This window comes from Rhopilema esculentum, chromosome 8 (assembly GCF_057945365.1).
Source record: "Rhopilema esculentum isolate cy_ngs chromosome 8, ASM5794536v1, whole genome shotgun sequence".
In the NCBI taxonomy this organism is placed as follows: domain Eukaryota; kingdom Metazoa; phylum Cnidaria; class Scyphozoa; order Rhizostomeae; family Rhizostomatidae; genus Rhopilema; species Rhopilema esculentum.
Window position 1 is genome coordinate 4,487,528 of NC_142822.1, and position 14,906 is coordinate 4,502,433.

General features: G+C 37.1%; 1 protein-coding gene and 2 non-coding genes across 5 annotated transcripts in view; 1 reads left to right on the forward strand and 2 right to left on the reverse strand.

Annotated features, from left to right (window-relative positions):
- LOC135694920 (serine/threonine-protein kinase atr) overlaps positions 1–14,906 on the reverse strand; it is a 62,659-nt gene that overhangs the window by 26,771 nt on the left and 20,982 nt on the right. For all 3 annotated transcript variants that reach the window (XM_065213805.2, XM_065213804.2, XM_065213803.2), the window contains 11 exons: positions 14,179–14,269; positions 12,501–12,904; positions 11,594–11,885; positions 10,819–11,044; positions 10,501–10,664; positions 10,041–10,126; positions 9,079–9,273; positions 2,945–3,139; positions 1,969–2,145; positions 836–1,200; positions 78–300 (listed from right to left, as the gene is read on the reverse strand). In XM_065213805.2, the coding sequence (XP_065069877.2) occupies positions 78–300; positions 836–1,200; positions 1,969–2,145; positions 2,945–3,139; positions 9,079–9,273; positions 10,041–10,126; positions 10,501–10,664; positions 10,819–11,044; positions 11,594–11,885; positions 12,501–12,904; positions 14,179–14,269 (2,418 nt within the window). The remainder of the gene's footprint in view (positions 1–77; positions 301–835; positions 1,201–1,968; positions 2,146–2,944; positions 3,140–9,078; positions 9,274–10,040; positions 10,127–10,500; positions 10,665–10,818; positions 11,045–11,593; positions 11,886–12,500; positions 12,905–14,178; positions 14,270–14,906) is intronic.
- On the forward strand, positions 6,604–6,675 carry Trnag-ucc (transfer RNA glycine (anticodon UCC)). The gene has a single exon. It is a non-coding gene; the product is annotated as a tRNA-Gly (tRNA).
- Positions 8,281–8,352, reverse strand: Trnag-ucc (transfer RNA glycine (anticodon UCC)). The gene has a single exon. It is a non-coding gene; the product is annotated as a tRNA-Gly (tRNA).

A 14,906-nucleotide genomic window follows, 5' to 3' on the forward strand; every position in this document is an offset into this window, starting at 1 on the left:
AAAACCTAGCATGCAGATAAGAGGCAAGTAAGAAATTATCTTCTTTTACACAACTTTTGAATAAAATACCAATGAACCTGATGCTTTGACAGAAGTTCAGCCAGGCGCTTCAGGGCGTACTTTTTAACATCTGCATTCTCGTGCTTCACACCCTCTGTTGTCAAGGCCAACTGGTCCCTAAAGTAGTCTCGCTTTGATCTGACAATCGCATTGCAAGAATTAATGACGTCATTCACTTCGTTCAAGACAGGGTTGTTTGGTAGGTAGTAAATGTCTTTGAAGAATTCTTTCATCACGCCCCTTGAAAAGCAATTGGGGCAAATGATTTTTGCACACAGAGACAATAACTAGGTATGTGGCGGTGAAAAAAAATAAGGAATCTGAAATTAGACGAAATCAACCAAGAACAGAGAAAATACATGAAACTTTTCTCTTTCGAAGTTTGTGTTCGTTTCGCAAGTTGTAGCCTCATAAAAGTACCCTTTGGATGCATACTGTAACATCAACTTTTGAACCACCCGTGTCCCACACTATTACTTGCTGTAGACCAATTTACAGAGCCCTTGCAACAATGAGGCTCCAAAAATCGCCGGAGGGGGGGAATGGGAGGTGGAGGGGTCTATCCTAAGGGAAATTTTCGCAACCATATCCCTTTTGTAGCATATAATCCCAACGTAGAAGTAACCCAATTTCTTGTCACTTTTATAAAGGACTGACTTGGTTAGTAAAAAAGCATATTCAATGGCCAGGGTTGCTTGCTCTCTTTCTATTGGCACAACTCTTGAAAATTACTCCAATAAGATAAGAAAATAAGATAAATTTAAATGTAACGTACTTGTTTTCGATGATCAGGTACTTGAAAATAGATGCAACTTTGTCAGAAAATTTATCCAGTAGAGGAAACAGAGTGACCACTATTTGTCCGAGAAGAGGTCCTAGCGTCTTTAAATCAACATTATGGACAAAATAGTCCCACCCAGAACAGCAAAGCTCCGCCATGCTGTCTCCTTCAATTTTCATCCCCAGTCGCAATATTGCCATAATCTTAAGTCGAACAACGGTCACGTGTTCTGGTCCCATTACTTGCATAAGTGATACAAGACTTTGCAATGCAAGTCGCTTCTCCTCCGCATCTCCATAAATGAGGACAGAGTTGAAGAACGCTAGGACTCCGAGAAGCCGTGGTTTCAGAAATATTGCCTAAAGTGGAAATAAAAGAATTAGATTTATAAATAATAAATATGTTTTATGATAATGATATCACTCACTTGTAACACATAGACAGAAAATAAAGGCCAACACTATCTTGTTTTTGAAATTTTCAGCTCTGATACAAAACATTTATTTAAGCAAGACTAGGGCCATTTATTAGTAAATTGCATTATTCAATTATTTCTTCTCTCTTTAGCAGATTCATGGCCATGTACGTAGCCCGAGGAGAGCATTGGATGCGGCGGACAAATACCCCCTTTATATAAGGTGAAGAGCGAAGAGTGACACTGCATAGAATAGCATGGTTACTGCGAAGCTTCACAACAGTATAATAGCTACAAAGCCTGCCAAAAGTACTTGGAACACCCAGCAATTTACGCTGCATTTGATATCTTTCATTCCTTTCATGAAAAAAAATTACTACTTCCGCCCCTTCCCCCTAAAACAATGTTGATAATTTAGAGAAATATTGTAGAAGAAGCGCAAAAGAAAGTGCTTCCTAAAATCCTAACCCGTTTGATAGTAAACCAACATTGTTCTGTAGGGGAGAGGGGGATGATTGATTTTGACCTTGGAAATTGACGTCAGTGTTCCAAGACTTTTGGCAGGCATTGTAGGACACTGCCCACTACTAAAATCCTTCTTTGGCGAGAAGATTGCCCGTCTGGTGAATTTCTAACTATGGGGCTTGTAATTTGGGGACTGGTGAATTTGCGCGGTAGCTTTATAATCTTTTAGTTCATTGATAATACAAACCATTTCTTGATCGCTTTTGATCTCCTTTGGTCCGCTATAGTTTGCATCATTATGTGCCAGGATGGTTAGGCCAGTGAAAACCTGCTCTTTGTTCACGCTTAGATACAACAGCAACTGGTTGAAAACATGCTGACATTCTGAGAGAAGCAAGCTGCTCAACTGGACATCGGTTTCAGTCTAAAAAGACAGAGTCCTTGCTTTTTTGTAACAGAAGTTGCCTGATAAACGCATAAAAGGATCTTGGGCAACCGGCATGCTTTGCGATTATAAGTCAATCGCTCTCCATCTTAAAAATAGATAATTTTAGAGATGACTTGAGATTTGTAGTCAGATAGGCATGCATGCTAACTGGGCTTACGTGATGGTCAAATAAATGACGACCTTGAGAAGTTCTGTCTTATAGATAAACTAGGAACAATTGATAAGATGGAATGACAATGACAATATTCAGGTATCTTTCAGGTGTCTTCTAATAACATAAACAGAAAAAGGATACCAGAAAGTAACCAAATAAAACGATAGTCTGATTGTGCTTTGATTTTTAATCTTTTTGCGACGATTTTTTTGATGCTAACGATATGATTTAATGATTTCATGGCTTGAGCTCGCACTATTCTTCGTGATCCTTCTAATGTCAACGTAATCTTCACTTATATTCATATGCCACACATGTTTTTTACGATATATAATGTCAATGATATAGGGAAAATATCACCGGATGTTGCGAGAGGTGTATTATACTTAACAAAGACTGATAAAAAAGTATAATCGCGCAGTTTCCAAAGAATGGGAAATCTGGCAATATTGCTCCCAACAGGAATTGCCAGGCCATAGGTCAAGAGTGATGGCTTGAAATCTTTTGGTCCCAGTTCTTCTTGAAGAGAGGATGAATCATTAAGAATTTGCAAGCTTTTACATACCCCTAGAAGACGTTTGCGGTTAAAATGCATAATATCGTTCTATGATAATTTCGTACCTCTAGATAATCTAAGGTCTTCTTGAGTTCAATACCAGAACAGCTTCTGACGAGGAATGAGAATATGAAACGAAAGTTGAAAAATAACATCTCTCTTCTATTTATTTCAAGCTGTTTTGCAATAACACGAAGAATTGTCGACGAAGATTTGCCCGGGGATCGCATTACCCTTGGCAGTAAAATGCTTTGTTGTTCCTGAAACGAAAGATTGAAATGCACCATATTAAGGAAATATTCAATAATATTTCTAGATTAAGCAATGGCAACGTCGAAACTTTGCAGCATGGGATTAAAACGTCAGAGTGGGGTATACGGCACAAGAGCTTAACGAGAACATGGCAGGGGGCATCACTACTAAATCCATTTGCTTCAATACATTCAAAATGCTTGTTGATTTCGGGCTTTGCAGTTTTCCTTAATCGATTTTTAAGATCACATGTAAATGCTCAACCGGACCCCCGTCCCTCAATATGTTTTATGCCTATGTCCCTGAACTACACGCATTACCTAGTGAAATATCCAGCGAATACATGCAAAATAAAGTATAGTGCACCCTCGGTTATCCGAACCTCGTTTATCTGAACACCGTGTTAAGTGTGATGTTTCATATCGGAACATAATTCACTAGAAGGAACTTAATACAGTGGCCTTTCAAAACAAAATGCCGTCGCAAAAACCAAGAGTGTATGTTTTTTTCGAAGAAAATTTTTACATATTCATAATATTAGCGTGAAATTTTAAGGTGCAGTTGTCCAGTTTCAGCAGTGTCGAAAACGTGTTTCGATGCTGGTAATGTTCTTTTGGGGTATACAGTCTTTCCAGCAATTCATTCTTGTGAAAAGATAGAATCTTTTAAGGTAGCAGTCTACCATGAAAATGGTCAGTTATGAAAATTTTGTCAAAATTCCTTTTTCCTTGGATATGATCAGGAAAATTACTGCAAAATTTGATTTTGAAGGAAGTTTTCCCGTAACTGTTGTAGTTTTTGCGAAAATTTGATTTATTTATCCCCTGGGTTGATCATCTTCCTTAGCAACCAAGTTTCTATCGGTTGCTAGGGGGTCTGTTGACACCCATGGGACCCGTTTTTGAAAAAAAAATATATTACGTAATCTATGGTCTTCTACCCTATCCCAAAATGCATTTATACCACTTTAAAAAGCACAGGGAACGAATGAAGCATAGTGTCTGTTTGGCCTGGCCGACGAAAGTTGTTCGAAGAGTCCTTCTGTTTATGAAGCGAACTTATCCGACAATAAACGCCATGAAAAGAGAGTTTTTAATCGAAAATTTAGGTCGGTAAAGCGAAGAAAAGAAAAAGATATGCTGGAAGTAGAAAAAACTATGTATTCGAAGCAATGACAAGGATTTGGATTACTTAGGCCAAAGCGAAAAGGTGATGAAGATGTACTGCCTACCTCGTCTTCACAAGCAACAACGGATCAAAGCAAAGAATTAGAGGAACACAGTGCTTCACTTTATAAACTCATGAACTCTTTCTTTGGTTCAGAAAACCTTAGTCCCATAAAAAGATCAATTTCCGGATAAAAGAAACGAAGGATGCTGCTGCTGGCAATATTGGCAGTGCTGACGATGGCTACAGCCTTATAGATAAGAAACTTTTGATGAATGCAATCAAAAAAATTGCTGTTTGTCGTACATGTAGGAATCCAAAGGCACAGTTAAGCCTGCTGCTTAGTTTGGCCCCTAGTTTAGCAATAAGTTTGGCCTTGCAGAGAAATATTATCTTGTATGTAGCCATTGTCATACAAGTTCACCACTTGAGACCAGTGAAAAGCTCAGTGGATCTAAGAGGGCAGACAAGAAAGGGGGACAGACCACATATGAAATAAACTGTAGATCAGTTGTTGCTTTACTAGAAACTGAATGTGCTAGGTTGGAGAGATCTTTTGGCTTATGAGTCTTCCAAACACTGTCTCAAAGTCACCTTACAGCAAACATTTAAAAAATCTTGAGGAAGTGGCAGTAAATGTATGTGAAAACATTATGAATGAAGCAGCTGCTAGGCTTATAGAGATCATTGAAAGAGAAGAGCATACAATGATTGAATTTGATAAACCATCCACTGGAATGAGTCCTTGCATGGTATGGTATGGGCATGATGTCCAAAAACCTGTCAGGTTTAGTGGTTAGAGATCAGTGATTTAGTGGAAAACGAAAAGTTACAATCGCTGTTTGCCATTCTGTTGGAAATTTCAATATTGGGCCATCATCAATTGCAGATGTTTTGAAGGCATTACAACTTAAATGTGGCCAAACAAACTTTAAATTATTTGAAAACTGTTGACAATAGAAGGCTGAAAGATGCTGCAAGGAAGGTTTCACAGAAATACAAAGATCGGAGACAAAAATTACAAGCTGCCACCTTAAAAACATCACAGAAATACAAAGATCGGAGACAAAAATTACAAGCAATAAAGAAGCGAAGACTTGATGTAGCTAGGAATAGCTATTTATCAAGGGCTTTTGGTCTTTCTGCAGAGCCTGAAAACATTTCTAAAAAGGTAGTTGATGCAAGTCTAAAAAGGAAAAGAGGAAATAAGGAAGGAAAGAAAAAGAGACCTAGAAAGTCGACGGACCTGTCGAGTAATGAACATGGATATTTCAACCAGTTTGAGCCCCCAGTTACCTTTATGATGCCTCTAAACATTATAATTGACTTCTTTTAACATTTTTGGTTGTATCTATGGGTACATTATGTGTGATACACAACCAAAATTCAGTCAAGTTGCAAAAGATAAGAAAAATTAGTTATTCAGTACATCTCAAAACTTCAAATGCACTTTTCTCAAATCTCAAATACGGACATCTATTAAGCTTGTGATTAAGATATCTTTGGCTCTGTATAAGATATGAAGATGAAATTTTCAAATAATATGTATCTTTTAATACTCTATGCAATAAATACATAGATTTTTGATAGAAGAAATATTTCACAAAATATTTTAGAAAACTCAACTTTTCACAATAAAATATCTAGCTGACTTGGTATCATAAAACTGTGTGTTCATTGCATAGATTATGTAAGTAGAAACTTGTTGCTAAAAAATTTTCACCATAGCCTTTAGCATTCATGAGATATCATTTCCACAATTTGCAGAAGTTCGGCCTTTGTTTTTATGTTTCTATGGCAACGTCATTGCCACACCCTTCCAGACATCTATTTTTGCTTTTTAAATCTTACATTGTTTATAACCTGAAAGTTTCAAGCTTCAAGCTCAAGCCATTATCAAGTTTTGGCCAGTTTTCCATATTGCTGCTTTCAAGGTAGACTGCCACCTTAATTCATATCGAGCTTATACCGGCTTATACAATTTATGTAGACTTGAACATTTTTTGCAATTTATGTGAGTTATAACTTCACATACGTCAACTACAAGGACCGAGCCGAGATACCAGGGGGCTGGAGGGATTCCCCCCCCCCCCCCCAAAAAAAACTTTTCAACTAGCATAACAAAAATACTTTTATTTTGTAAAATATAGCTGTGTTACACATTTTATGAGGGTTGCCCCCTCCAAACAAAAGTTATATATCGGTCTTTATTTGTAATACGATCATGGAGATTTATTCCAAAAGCCCCGAGGGAATCTTTGCAAAACCCGCGAATTGCTCGCGTTCATTGTTACAGTGAATCATCGCGTCGGTGGTGTAGCGGTTAGCATGGTTGCCTTCCAAGCAATCGATCCGGGTTCGACTCCCGGCTGACGCACTTTTTGCCTTCTGCAAAATTGTTTTATATTTTTGGCAAGAGCCCAGCATTTGCTACCAGATAAAATTTATAAGAGTATGGAGTCTATAAATTGCTGAAATTTTGTATTATATAGTTAAGAATATTAGCCAGGCAAGGGCCCGCAATCGGCGGTGCCTGAGCCCCCCCCCCCCCAAGATGAAAGCTTGATTTTCCGACACTGGTGATATCTCTATGAGTAGGTAAGGAAGGCATCTGACACGAAGCACTTGCCAAAATAAAGATCCGGAACAAAGCAAAACAGCGACCCAGGGTGCATTCCATGTTAGACCCACGCCAGAGAAATTTCAACCTATTCTAGTTGCTACGCCAAGTGTAAAACATACAAGCTTTCGATTAATCTATAGTTTGCATTGCTTTTACTGTCCATATCAATATAATCAGGCTGCTCACGTATTCTGTACAAGTACCGTTCTTGCTACGCCGATCGCGAAAATTTATCACGTACACCAATGCGCCAAGGCTCGCAAATAGCAAATTTCACGCCGCTACGCCGAGGAAAAAGCTAAGTCCACGCCAGAGATCTCCGGCGTAAACTACATGGAATGCACCCTGGACGGCGACGAGAATCCAATGACAATCCTAAAAAGATTTTCAAACAAATTAAATGAATAAATCAAATAATATGCATTTTATTCAATTTAATTTGAAATCTATCTTATTACATTGGATTCTCGTCGCCGTTTTGCTTTGCTCCTGAACTTTATCTTCATATTTATACTCATTGCAAGATTCATAGAATCCGGCGGACAGCCTATCCTGCGGCTCCTTCCTTCTCACACACTTGCCAAAATAGCCTTCCAAAAATTTTATTGCGCAAATTGCGATAAACGCATACAAATCGGCACCACTACGCAGTTTGATATGCTACTGACCTTCTTTTAAGAAATACAAAAACGTGAGATATGATAATTAAATAGCTAGAAGCTCATTTTTCTCTTATCTATGGTATTTGGGAAGAAGATAGACTGTTTCGTGTATAGTGCGTGCACATTCCGTAGGATGAATTCAATAGTTTACAAACCCATATATCCTCACAGCTCGATGCTTGTCACACATAACTCTAAAAAGCCAGTCAGGCTAACAAGATTCTTGTAGCTACTCAGTGGTAAATTTTGTAGCTACTTGTTCAGATTTTGGCATCATACAGTCATGGCTCGTAAACATTTTGCTCTTAAACCCGAAATGCATCAGTATTGAAACCAGGCTGGATTTAGATTGAAATTTGACAACATGTCAAGGAAAACAACTTTTATATTTCCCGATGACACGGGTGAAAAGGAGAAAATGAAAAAAGGAGGCATGAAAACATTTCTGTTTTCGCACATTTAAATAACATACGAATAAAATTCCAGGCAATGAATTTATGTAGATTAAAGGCAAGAAATGATATACTTCAAACTTCGGCTTCTGGGAAATGTGAGATATATCTAGAGTTGGTTCCTCATAAGAAATGCATTCATGAACAAAAGTTTTTTGAAGGGCAAGCAATCTTAATATAGCGCATTACTTTCACGACCTCTGTCACTGCGGAGGAGCATCCCCTCCAAGAAGCCCCCCAAAAAATGCGTCAGCCGGGAGTCGAACCCGGATCGATTGCTTGGAAGGCAACCATGCTAACCGCTACACCACCGACGCTTCACATTAGTACATAATTTCAAGGCCATACAGATTTTAATGGTCTTTTGACCCTAATGACCAGTTTAATTGATAACCAGTCATCACACAGGTTTTGTGGAATGCATCGGTGAATAAATCTTGCCTCGAGTGAAAAACACAGGTCAGCATGTGGCTTCTTTTCTCAACTCTGCATCTATAATATTTTATACATACCCACCGGCCTTAGTACCATCTGTCTCATATTCTCACATAAATGGAGAAATATGGCATGAAAAGGTGAGCGCCCACTGTCTTGAAAATAGCAAAATGTATTTACGTTGCTATCAAGCCGAGTTTAAAGTGAGAGCTCTGTACAAAACCTATTCATATGAAAACTAAGAATTATTGGCAGAGGTCACCTTTTCACCAAGGTATCTTTTAGCAACGTGTGAAGCTCTGCATATACGGAATTGAGAACTATTTATTTCATTAAGAAACTGTGTACTAAAAACATGGCGCTTATAGGCAGAAATACTTCTCTTTTGCACTCTTAACATAACTTTTCGTTCAATAACTATCATCAGGTCTTATCAATTAGACATTTGTGCTTCTATCTAAACTTAGCTATGAGTCGAGGTATTTTACACGTGACCTTCCTTTCAAGCAAGTATCTTAAGAAACGGCTTTGAGTAATGATAACGACGCTGCTGTAGACAAACCTGGAACAACTTCTTCAAAGTAGCAAGGAAAAGAACATGATCTTACCTGTAAAAACGTCTTTGAATCTTTGATGTCAAACACGCTGGCAGTCTCAGCAATAAGCTCTTCCAAGCAGGCACTGTCTTTTCCGCTCTCTATTGCTTCCCTGAACTGGCTGATTAGAAACTCACACACTTGTGATCGGTACTTGAAAAGAATTTCACTGCATTTCAACTGATGATGACTTGCAACAACGTGGATCTGTTGAAGAAATGTCACAGATGAACTGCTATTAGCAAACGCTGTACGCTATCAACTTAGATATATTTATAACTCTAAATAAAAATCGTAACATAACAAAGACACATTGAAGTATTTTACTGAACAAGGAAAAAGGGAAAACAATATCAAATCACAACGGTTTGGATTCCTGTGACAGTTCTGTCGTTTAGCCAATGGGATTAAAAACACATCGCAGCAAAAAATATACACTCTATTGCCATTCCAATGTTTTTGCGAAAATATGAAAATATTCCTTCAAATTTCATGCGGATATCCTGATGAATTATAAAAACAAATTGTATCAAATATAAGTTTAGACAAAACGGTATACAGGAAAAATTAACTAGGTAAGGAACATACGATAGAACAAAGAAATATTAAAATTCATATTCATATTGCATTTTCGCAACTCTAACTTATTACTTCACATGATTTTAAACTCCAATCACCGCAATGTTTCAAGATATCCACGCAAATTATTTTCGTTCATTGCAAGCTTGGATAAGGTTCGTCTAGAATACTGTGTGGCGGCTAGAAGCGATGTTGATAATGGAATGACGAAGGCAAAAAAGAAATTCTCTTCTTTTGCAAGCATTTCGGTGGATTCATAATTGAATGAGGGTGATAAAAAGTGTAATGTTCTTAATAAGGCTTCTCATTTAGTTACACGCAGAAAGAGAACCAGAAGGGATCAGCCACGCTTTACATGCCGACAAAACATAGAAATGAATCACGTGGTTAACTACCTGATCATAAGCAGCTGGTCCAATAGATTGGTGCTGGGTTGTCAGACAATCCAGAAGACTAATCACAACGATCAGCAGCAAGTCGCCTGAAATACAAACAGTCGCAACATATGCTTCTATTAATCATTAGAGACTCCGTACAAAGTGTGCGGAAAGGCAAGACAAAAAAGAAACGTTACACGGTGGAGAAATAGAGAGAAATAGCGAAATATTACGAGAAGCGGATTTAGGGAGGAACAACTCTGGGCAATCACCCCTTACTCGACGACTGGAGACTGGCTTGATACTCATTTTATTTTAAAGACAAGAAATTTGAGCAATAAGCATATTTTTGGTGCTCAAAGTAAGGGCTACACGTTTTTTTCAAAATTTCAAAATTATATTCAGCTGAGCCCGTAGATAAGTAGATTTTCACAAGCTCGGGAGTCGGGAATAACTTTACTAAAGTGCCAAAGTATACCTTGCGCTGCCTGGCCTACACTGCCAAGCGTCATGACGATTGTTTCGAGCATCTTTGCATCCCCTGTTCTCGATGCTTTGCGAAATGAACTCTTCAATTTGACGAAAAGAAGTTGCTGGATGTGTACCAAGTCTTTTCGCATCAGAAACACACTGACCACTTGACTATGGAAAACACAATAAAGAACGTATACATTTGTGTTTTAAAGGCAAAACATTTGAATAATTTTTCCAGTTAGAACTTAAATAAATTGGGGAAGCTATCATTCAAAATTGGGCTTGAAACTCATGACACATACAACGCAATACAATAGCTCACCTGAATGCAATCCTAACAATAACATCGTCATCTTCCATGAAATTCAAAATTGGGGTCCACAAAAAGGTGGTTACCATAGAACTCTCTTTTTCGTGCGCCAGGTGTACCATAAAGTGTCTCAGATTCTCTACAAATGGCAATTTAACGTCTCTTGGCGAATCCGGCTTCAGCAACTGGAAAAACGACCTCAGCAAGGAGATGTCAGGGTGCTCTTTTGACTCAATGCCTAATGTGTGGAAACTATTTTGTCAACATGTTTAGCAGAAAAACATTGAATAGCAATAAGCCTTATACAGCTAAAAAGCCATTTGACACCATAAGTTCCTTATAGATCTTGCTTTAAAAACATTCTACTAACATTGGCCTAATCAAATTTTGAAATTTGCAGCACAGGAGCACTTCACACTATAACCATTTACTTCAGTAATATATCCTTGAATCCGCAATTTTCTTGTAGAAAATTAGCATGATATGTATTGGTGTAAAACGTAAAATTTACTTTGCTGAAAAACTAGCAACTTTGGGTAAGTATAAAATGTCTCTTCAAAATATTACTTCTTTGCTTTTACCTGGCCAGGCAAATATCTTTTATTTTATAACAAAAACTCTCATCACAAAAAAAACCTTTACAGAACAAAGGTCTCAAAGAACAAAGGTCGGAAACAAAAATGTTAGACTGCAAAATTTGGATATTTCTAGAAATTAATCTCTACAGCCCTTAGTAAAACAGTCCAACTTTTATTTTGGAAGATATCAAATGCAGGAGCAGCAATACCTTCTTTGCAGGTTTGACAAATTAGCTGAAAACTTTTGAATTGATCAGCGTCAAGTGACATTTCTCCTTCATCTTGCACAACAACCGCAAACTCAATGCGACAACATTTGGCTAACGCACAGACGACATCTCCGCATATTTTAGCCAGCTCGCTTCGTACAGTGGTTCTTGCGGATCTTATCAGAGAACTCACTTCTTCCGTTAGCAGGCAATATGACGATTCGCCGCCAATGGCAAGCAAAGCTGGTAGGCATCTGATGGCAGTTTTTTGAACTTGAGCATCTGGGTGTACCTGCGAGTCAAGCGGAGTACATCAAGATATTCTCTTGGGACTAGTACATTCTAAGTAAATATAAAAATTTTTTCTTGGGACTAGTACACTCTAAGTGGACAAGTAGATCTTATATTCCAGGCTATTGTACCTGCAATCAATCAGCTCCGCATTCGACCCTTGTTAACTTCTAATTTCAAAGTGGCACAGGAAAACGAAAGGTAAATTGGAAATCCAAGGTTGGCATTAAAAATAGCTTGAAAGGCTGATTGGTGCACTTTATTGACCCGTTGGGGCCTATAAATCCCTCAGATAGTTAAAGACTCTGTCCTCTTACATAAAACATCTTCTTTTATTTCATAAACCTATACAAATTTCATATATCTAAATAATATGATGACCTAGCTTGTCCGACGATTCGAAAATTATCCGAACTATAAGTTAAAACGCTGTATATTCATAAGCAATTGTAGGCATTTCACAGAAAAACCTTTTTTCTTTGTTTTATACTGCAAGAATGGCGTTTGAAGAACAGTTTTCTAGCATGGTTTACACGTCATCTCAAAACTTTCTGAAGACTAATGGCTTTTTTCTTCATTTCTGATTGTCACCGAATGAAACTGAAGCCATACTCACCAAGGCTGTCCTAAATATATGTACTTTCCATAGCATATGATCGGATATTGGCAACTTAAGAATCACGCTTAGAGCAGTTGTAATGAAACTTGTTGCTAAGCAAGGAGCCAAATTTTCTCGAACAGTCTTAATTTCATTTTCTTTGTGAACTTCTGGCTTCCAGTCAAACCATGGCGGATCAATGCTCTCGGTCCACGGCAAATAGACCACTTCAGCAAGAAAATTGTAAAGAGGAGCTGCCATCTTGACTGAATTGGAATTGAACATTGCTACAGCGTGATCCAAGATTTGAATTGACAGAATTAAAAGATGCGATTTCTGTTGAACTTCGTAATTGAGTATTTGTTTATCATATACTAGCGCACAAATTCCATTCGAAATATCTTCCAAACATGAAAGAAAGTCTGTAAGATACAAAGAGAAATTTCTGAATCTTATTTGTGCAACTGATAGTAAACTCTACAATTGTGATTAGGAAAAAAATCATCAAGTATTGCAAGAAAAACAAAAAAAATCTTTGAATATCAATAAAGCTTAGAAGTTACTGTGCTTGATGACCTAAACAAAGTTAGCCAAGCTACAGTGCTTGCCAAAAGTCTTCGTACACTAAAGTCAGTTTCCAAGGGCAAATTCAGCCGTTCCCCTTCCCCCTTTGAACAATGTTGGTTCACTACAAAACGACGTAGGTGATTAGAGAAAATGCTTTTTCTGCGACTTCTATGATATTTTTCTAAATCATTATCAAAATTGTTAAGGGGTTCCCGATAATTTCTGCGACACCAATGATATTGAGTGGGAGCGGAAATAGGAGCATCCGGGAAAAGAATTTAAAAATATTAAAACACAACGCAAATAGCTGGGTGTTCCAAGTACTTTTGGAAATGATTGTAGGCATGATATATGAGTGCATGATGTATGAGCGAGGGCGCTATGTTAATTCATATGATTGGCTAAATATTATTGCATAAATTAAGATGCATAGAATAAGGCATTTAAAAATGTTTGCATAATTAAGAGGACAAAAACTTGAATCGATAACCATTTTTCATCTATTGTGCGTAGGCAAAGTCAGGGAGCTTTAAAATCGTAATTAGTAAAATTTCTGGAAGTCTGGAAGAGTACATCAGAACAACCTTAATGGAGATACAATTCATGGGAGACAAAGAGGACATCAATATATGCGGTCTGAGAATATTTTCGATGGCATAACTAAAGCTTGAACTATAGCATAACTATATTGAATCTCTTTTTAGATGGATAAATGATAGACTTTTGCAGCTAAAGCTGAAGCAATAAATTGTTCTTATGTTGGTTTATAAGAAAAAAATTTTGTCCAAGGTTTTTATATTTAGCTATTCAAATAATCATCTCAGTTAGCTTTAGCCAAAAATAAATTTTGTGGTAAACGTAACTGAAAGTTCTATGGAAATTTTCCTCTTTCAATTAAAGGAACAACATACTCAAGGACCTCTCAGCGATCTAAATTAGAAAAGGAGACTTTATAAAAGAAATTATACGATTTATCATATGAGCAGTTTTCATGTATCGCAGCCTGATTCTATCTGCAAAGCTGGTAAAACTGTTTGGAAAACAGATATTTTACATAAAACTGGACCACATACTTCAGTTAGCCCTGATACTCAATATGACTTTAAACAAAATCAATTAAAACGCTTACCTTTTTGGCATTGACCATAGGAATTTGCATTACAGCTTATTTCTACGCATGCCTTGATGCCTCTCAGGTACATAATCAATTCGCAAGAATTCTGTTATAAAAAAGTACTACAATCAGAATACTAATACTACAAAAAGCATTTGGATCTATACGCAGATTCAAGTAAAACAATAAAATTACATTTTCCATACAACAAAGCTTTAAAATACCCGGAAACTATGAACCGGACAATGAGATTTCGAAGTTTGCCCTCACTATCAGAAACAGTATCTATCCCATAAACAAATGCTGTTACATAAGAACCAGTAAATTGAAGCTCAGGTTGGCTGTCCTTTATTTTTTCCAGACTTTGAGGCTGGACTGTTTCTTCATCTGTTCTTAAAATATTTTTGGGTTTTACTTCTTTAGACAAGAAACATCATTTTAGTACTTTCGATGTGTATAATGCAGGCAGTGATTTCTAATAACACCAGCAAAAGAAACTATCTGTCATAGAATTTTCTTACATTTTCTTACACTTCTAACTGTAGCGCAAAAAATGCTTTTTATAAATAATCACTGAAAAGTTTCTTAAAGTTTCTTGTGCAGAGTCTTTTAAACATATTTGTTCAAAATGTTGTTTAATAATTTAAGTTTAATTTTGAAGGACCAAGATTTGTTATCTTTTATTATAATTCAGATGTATCTCTTCCTTTTCACCAATTTCAATAAATAAATTAGGTGTTGAG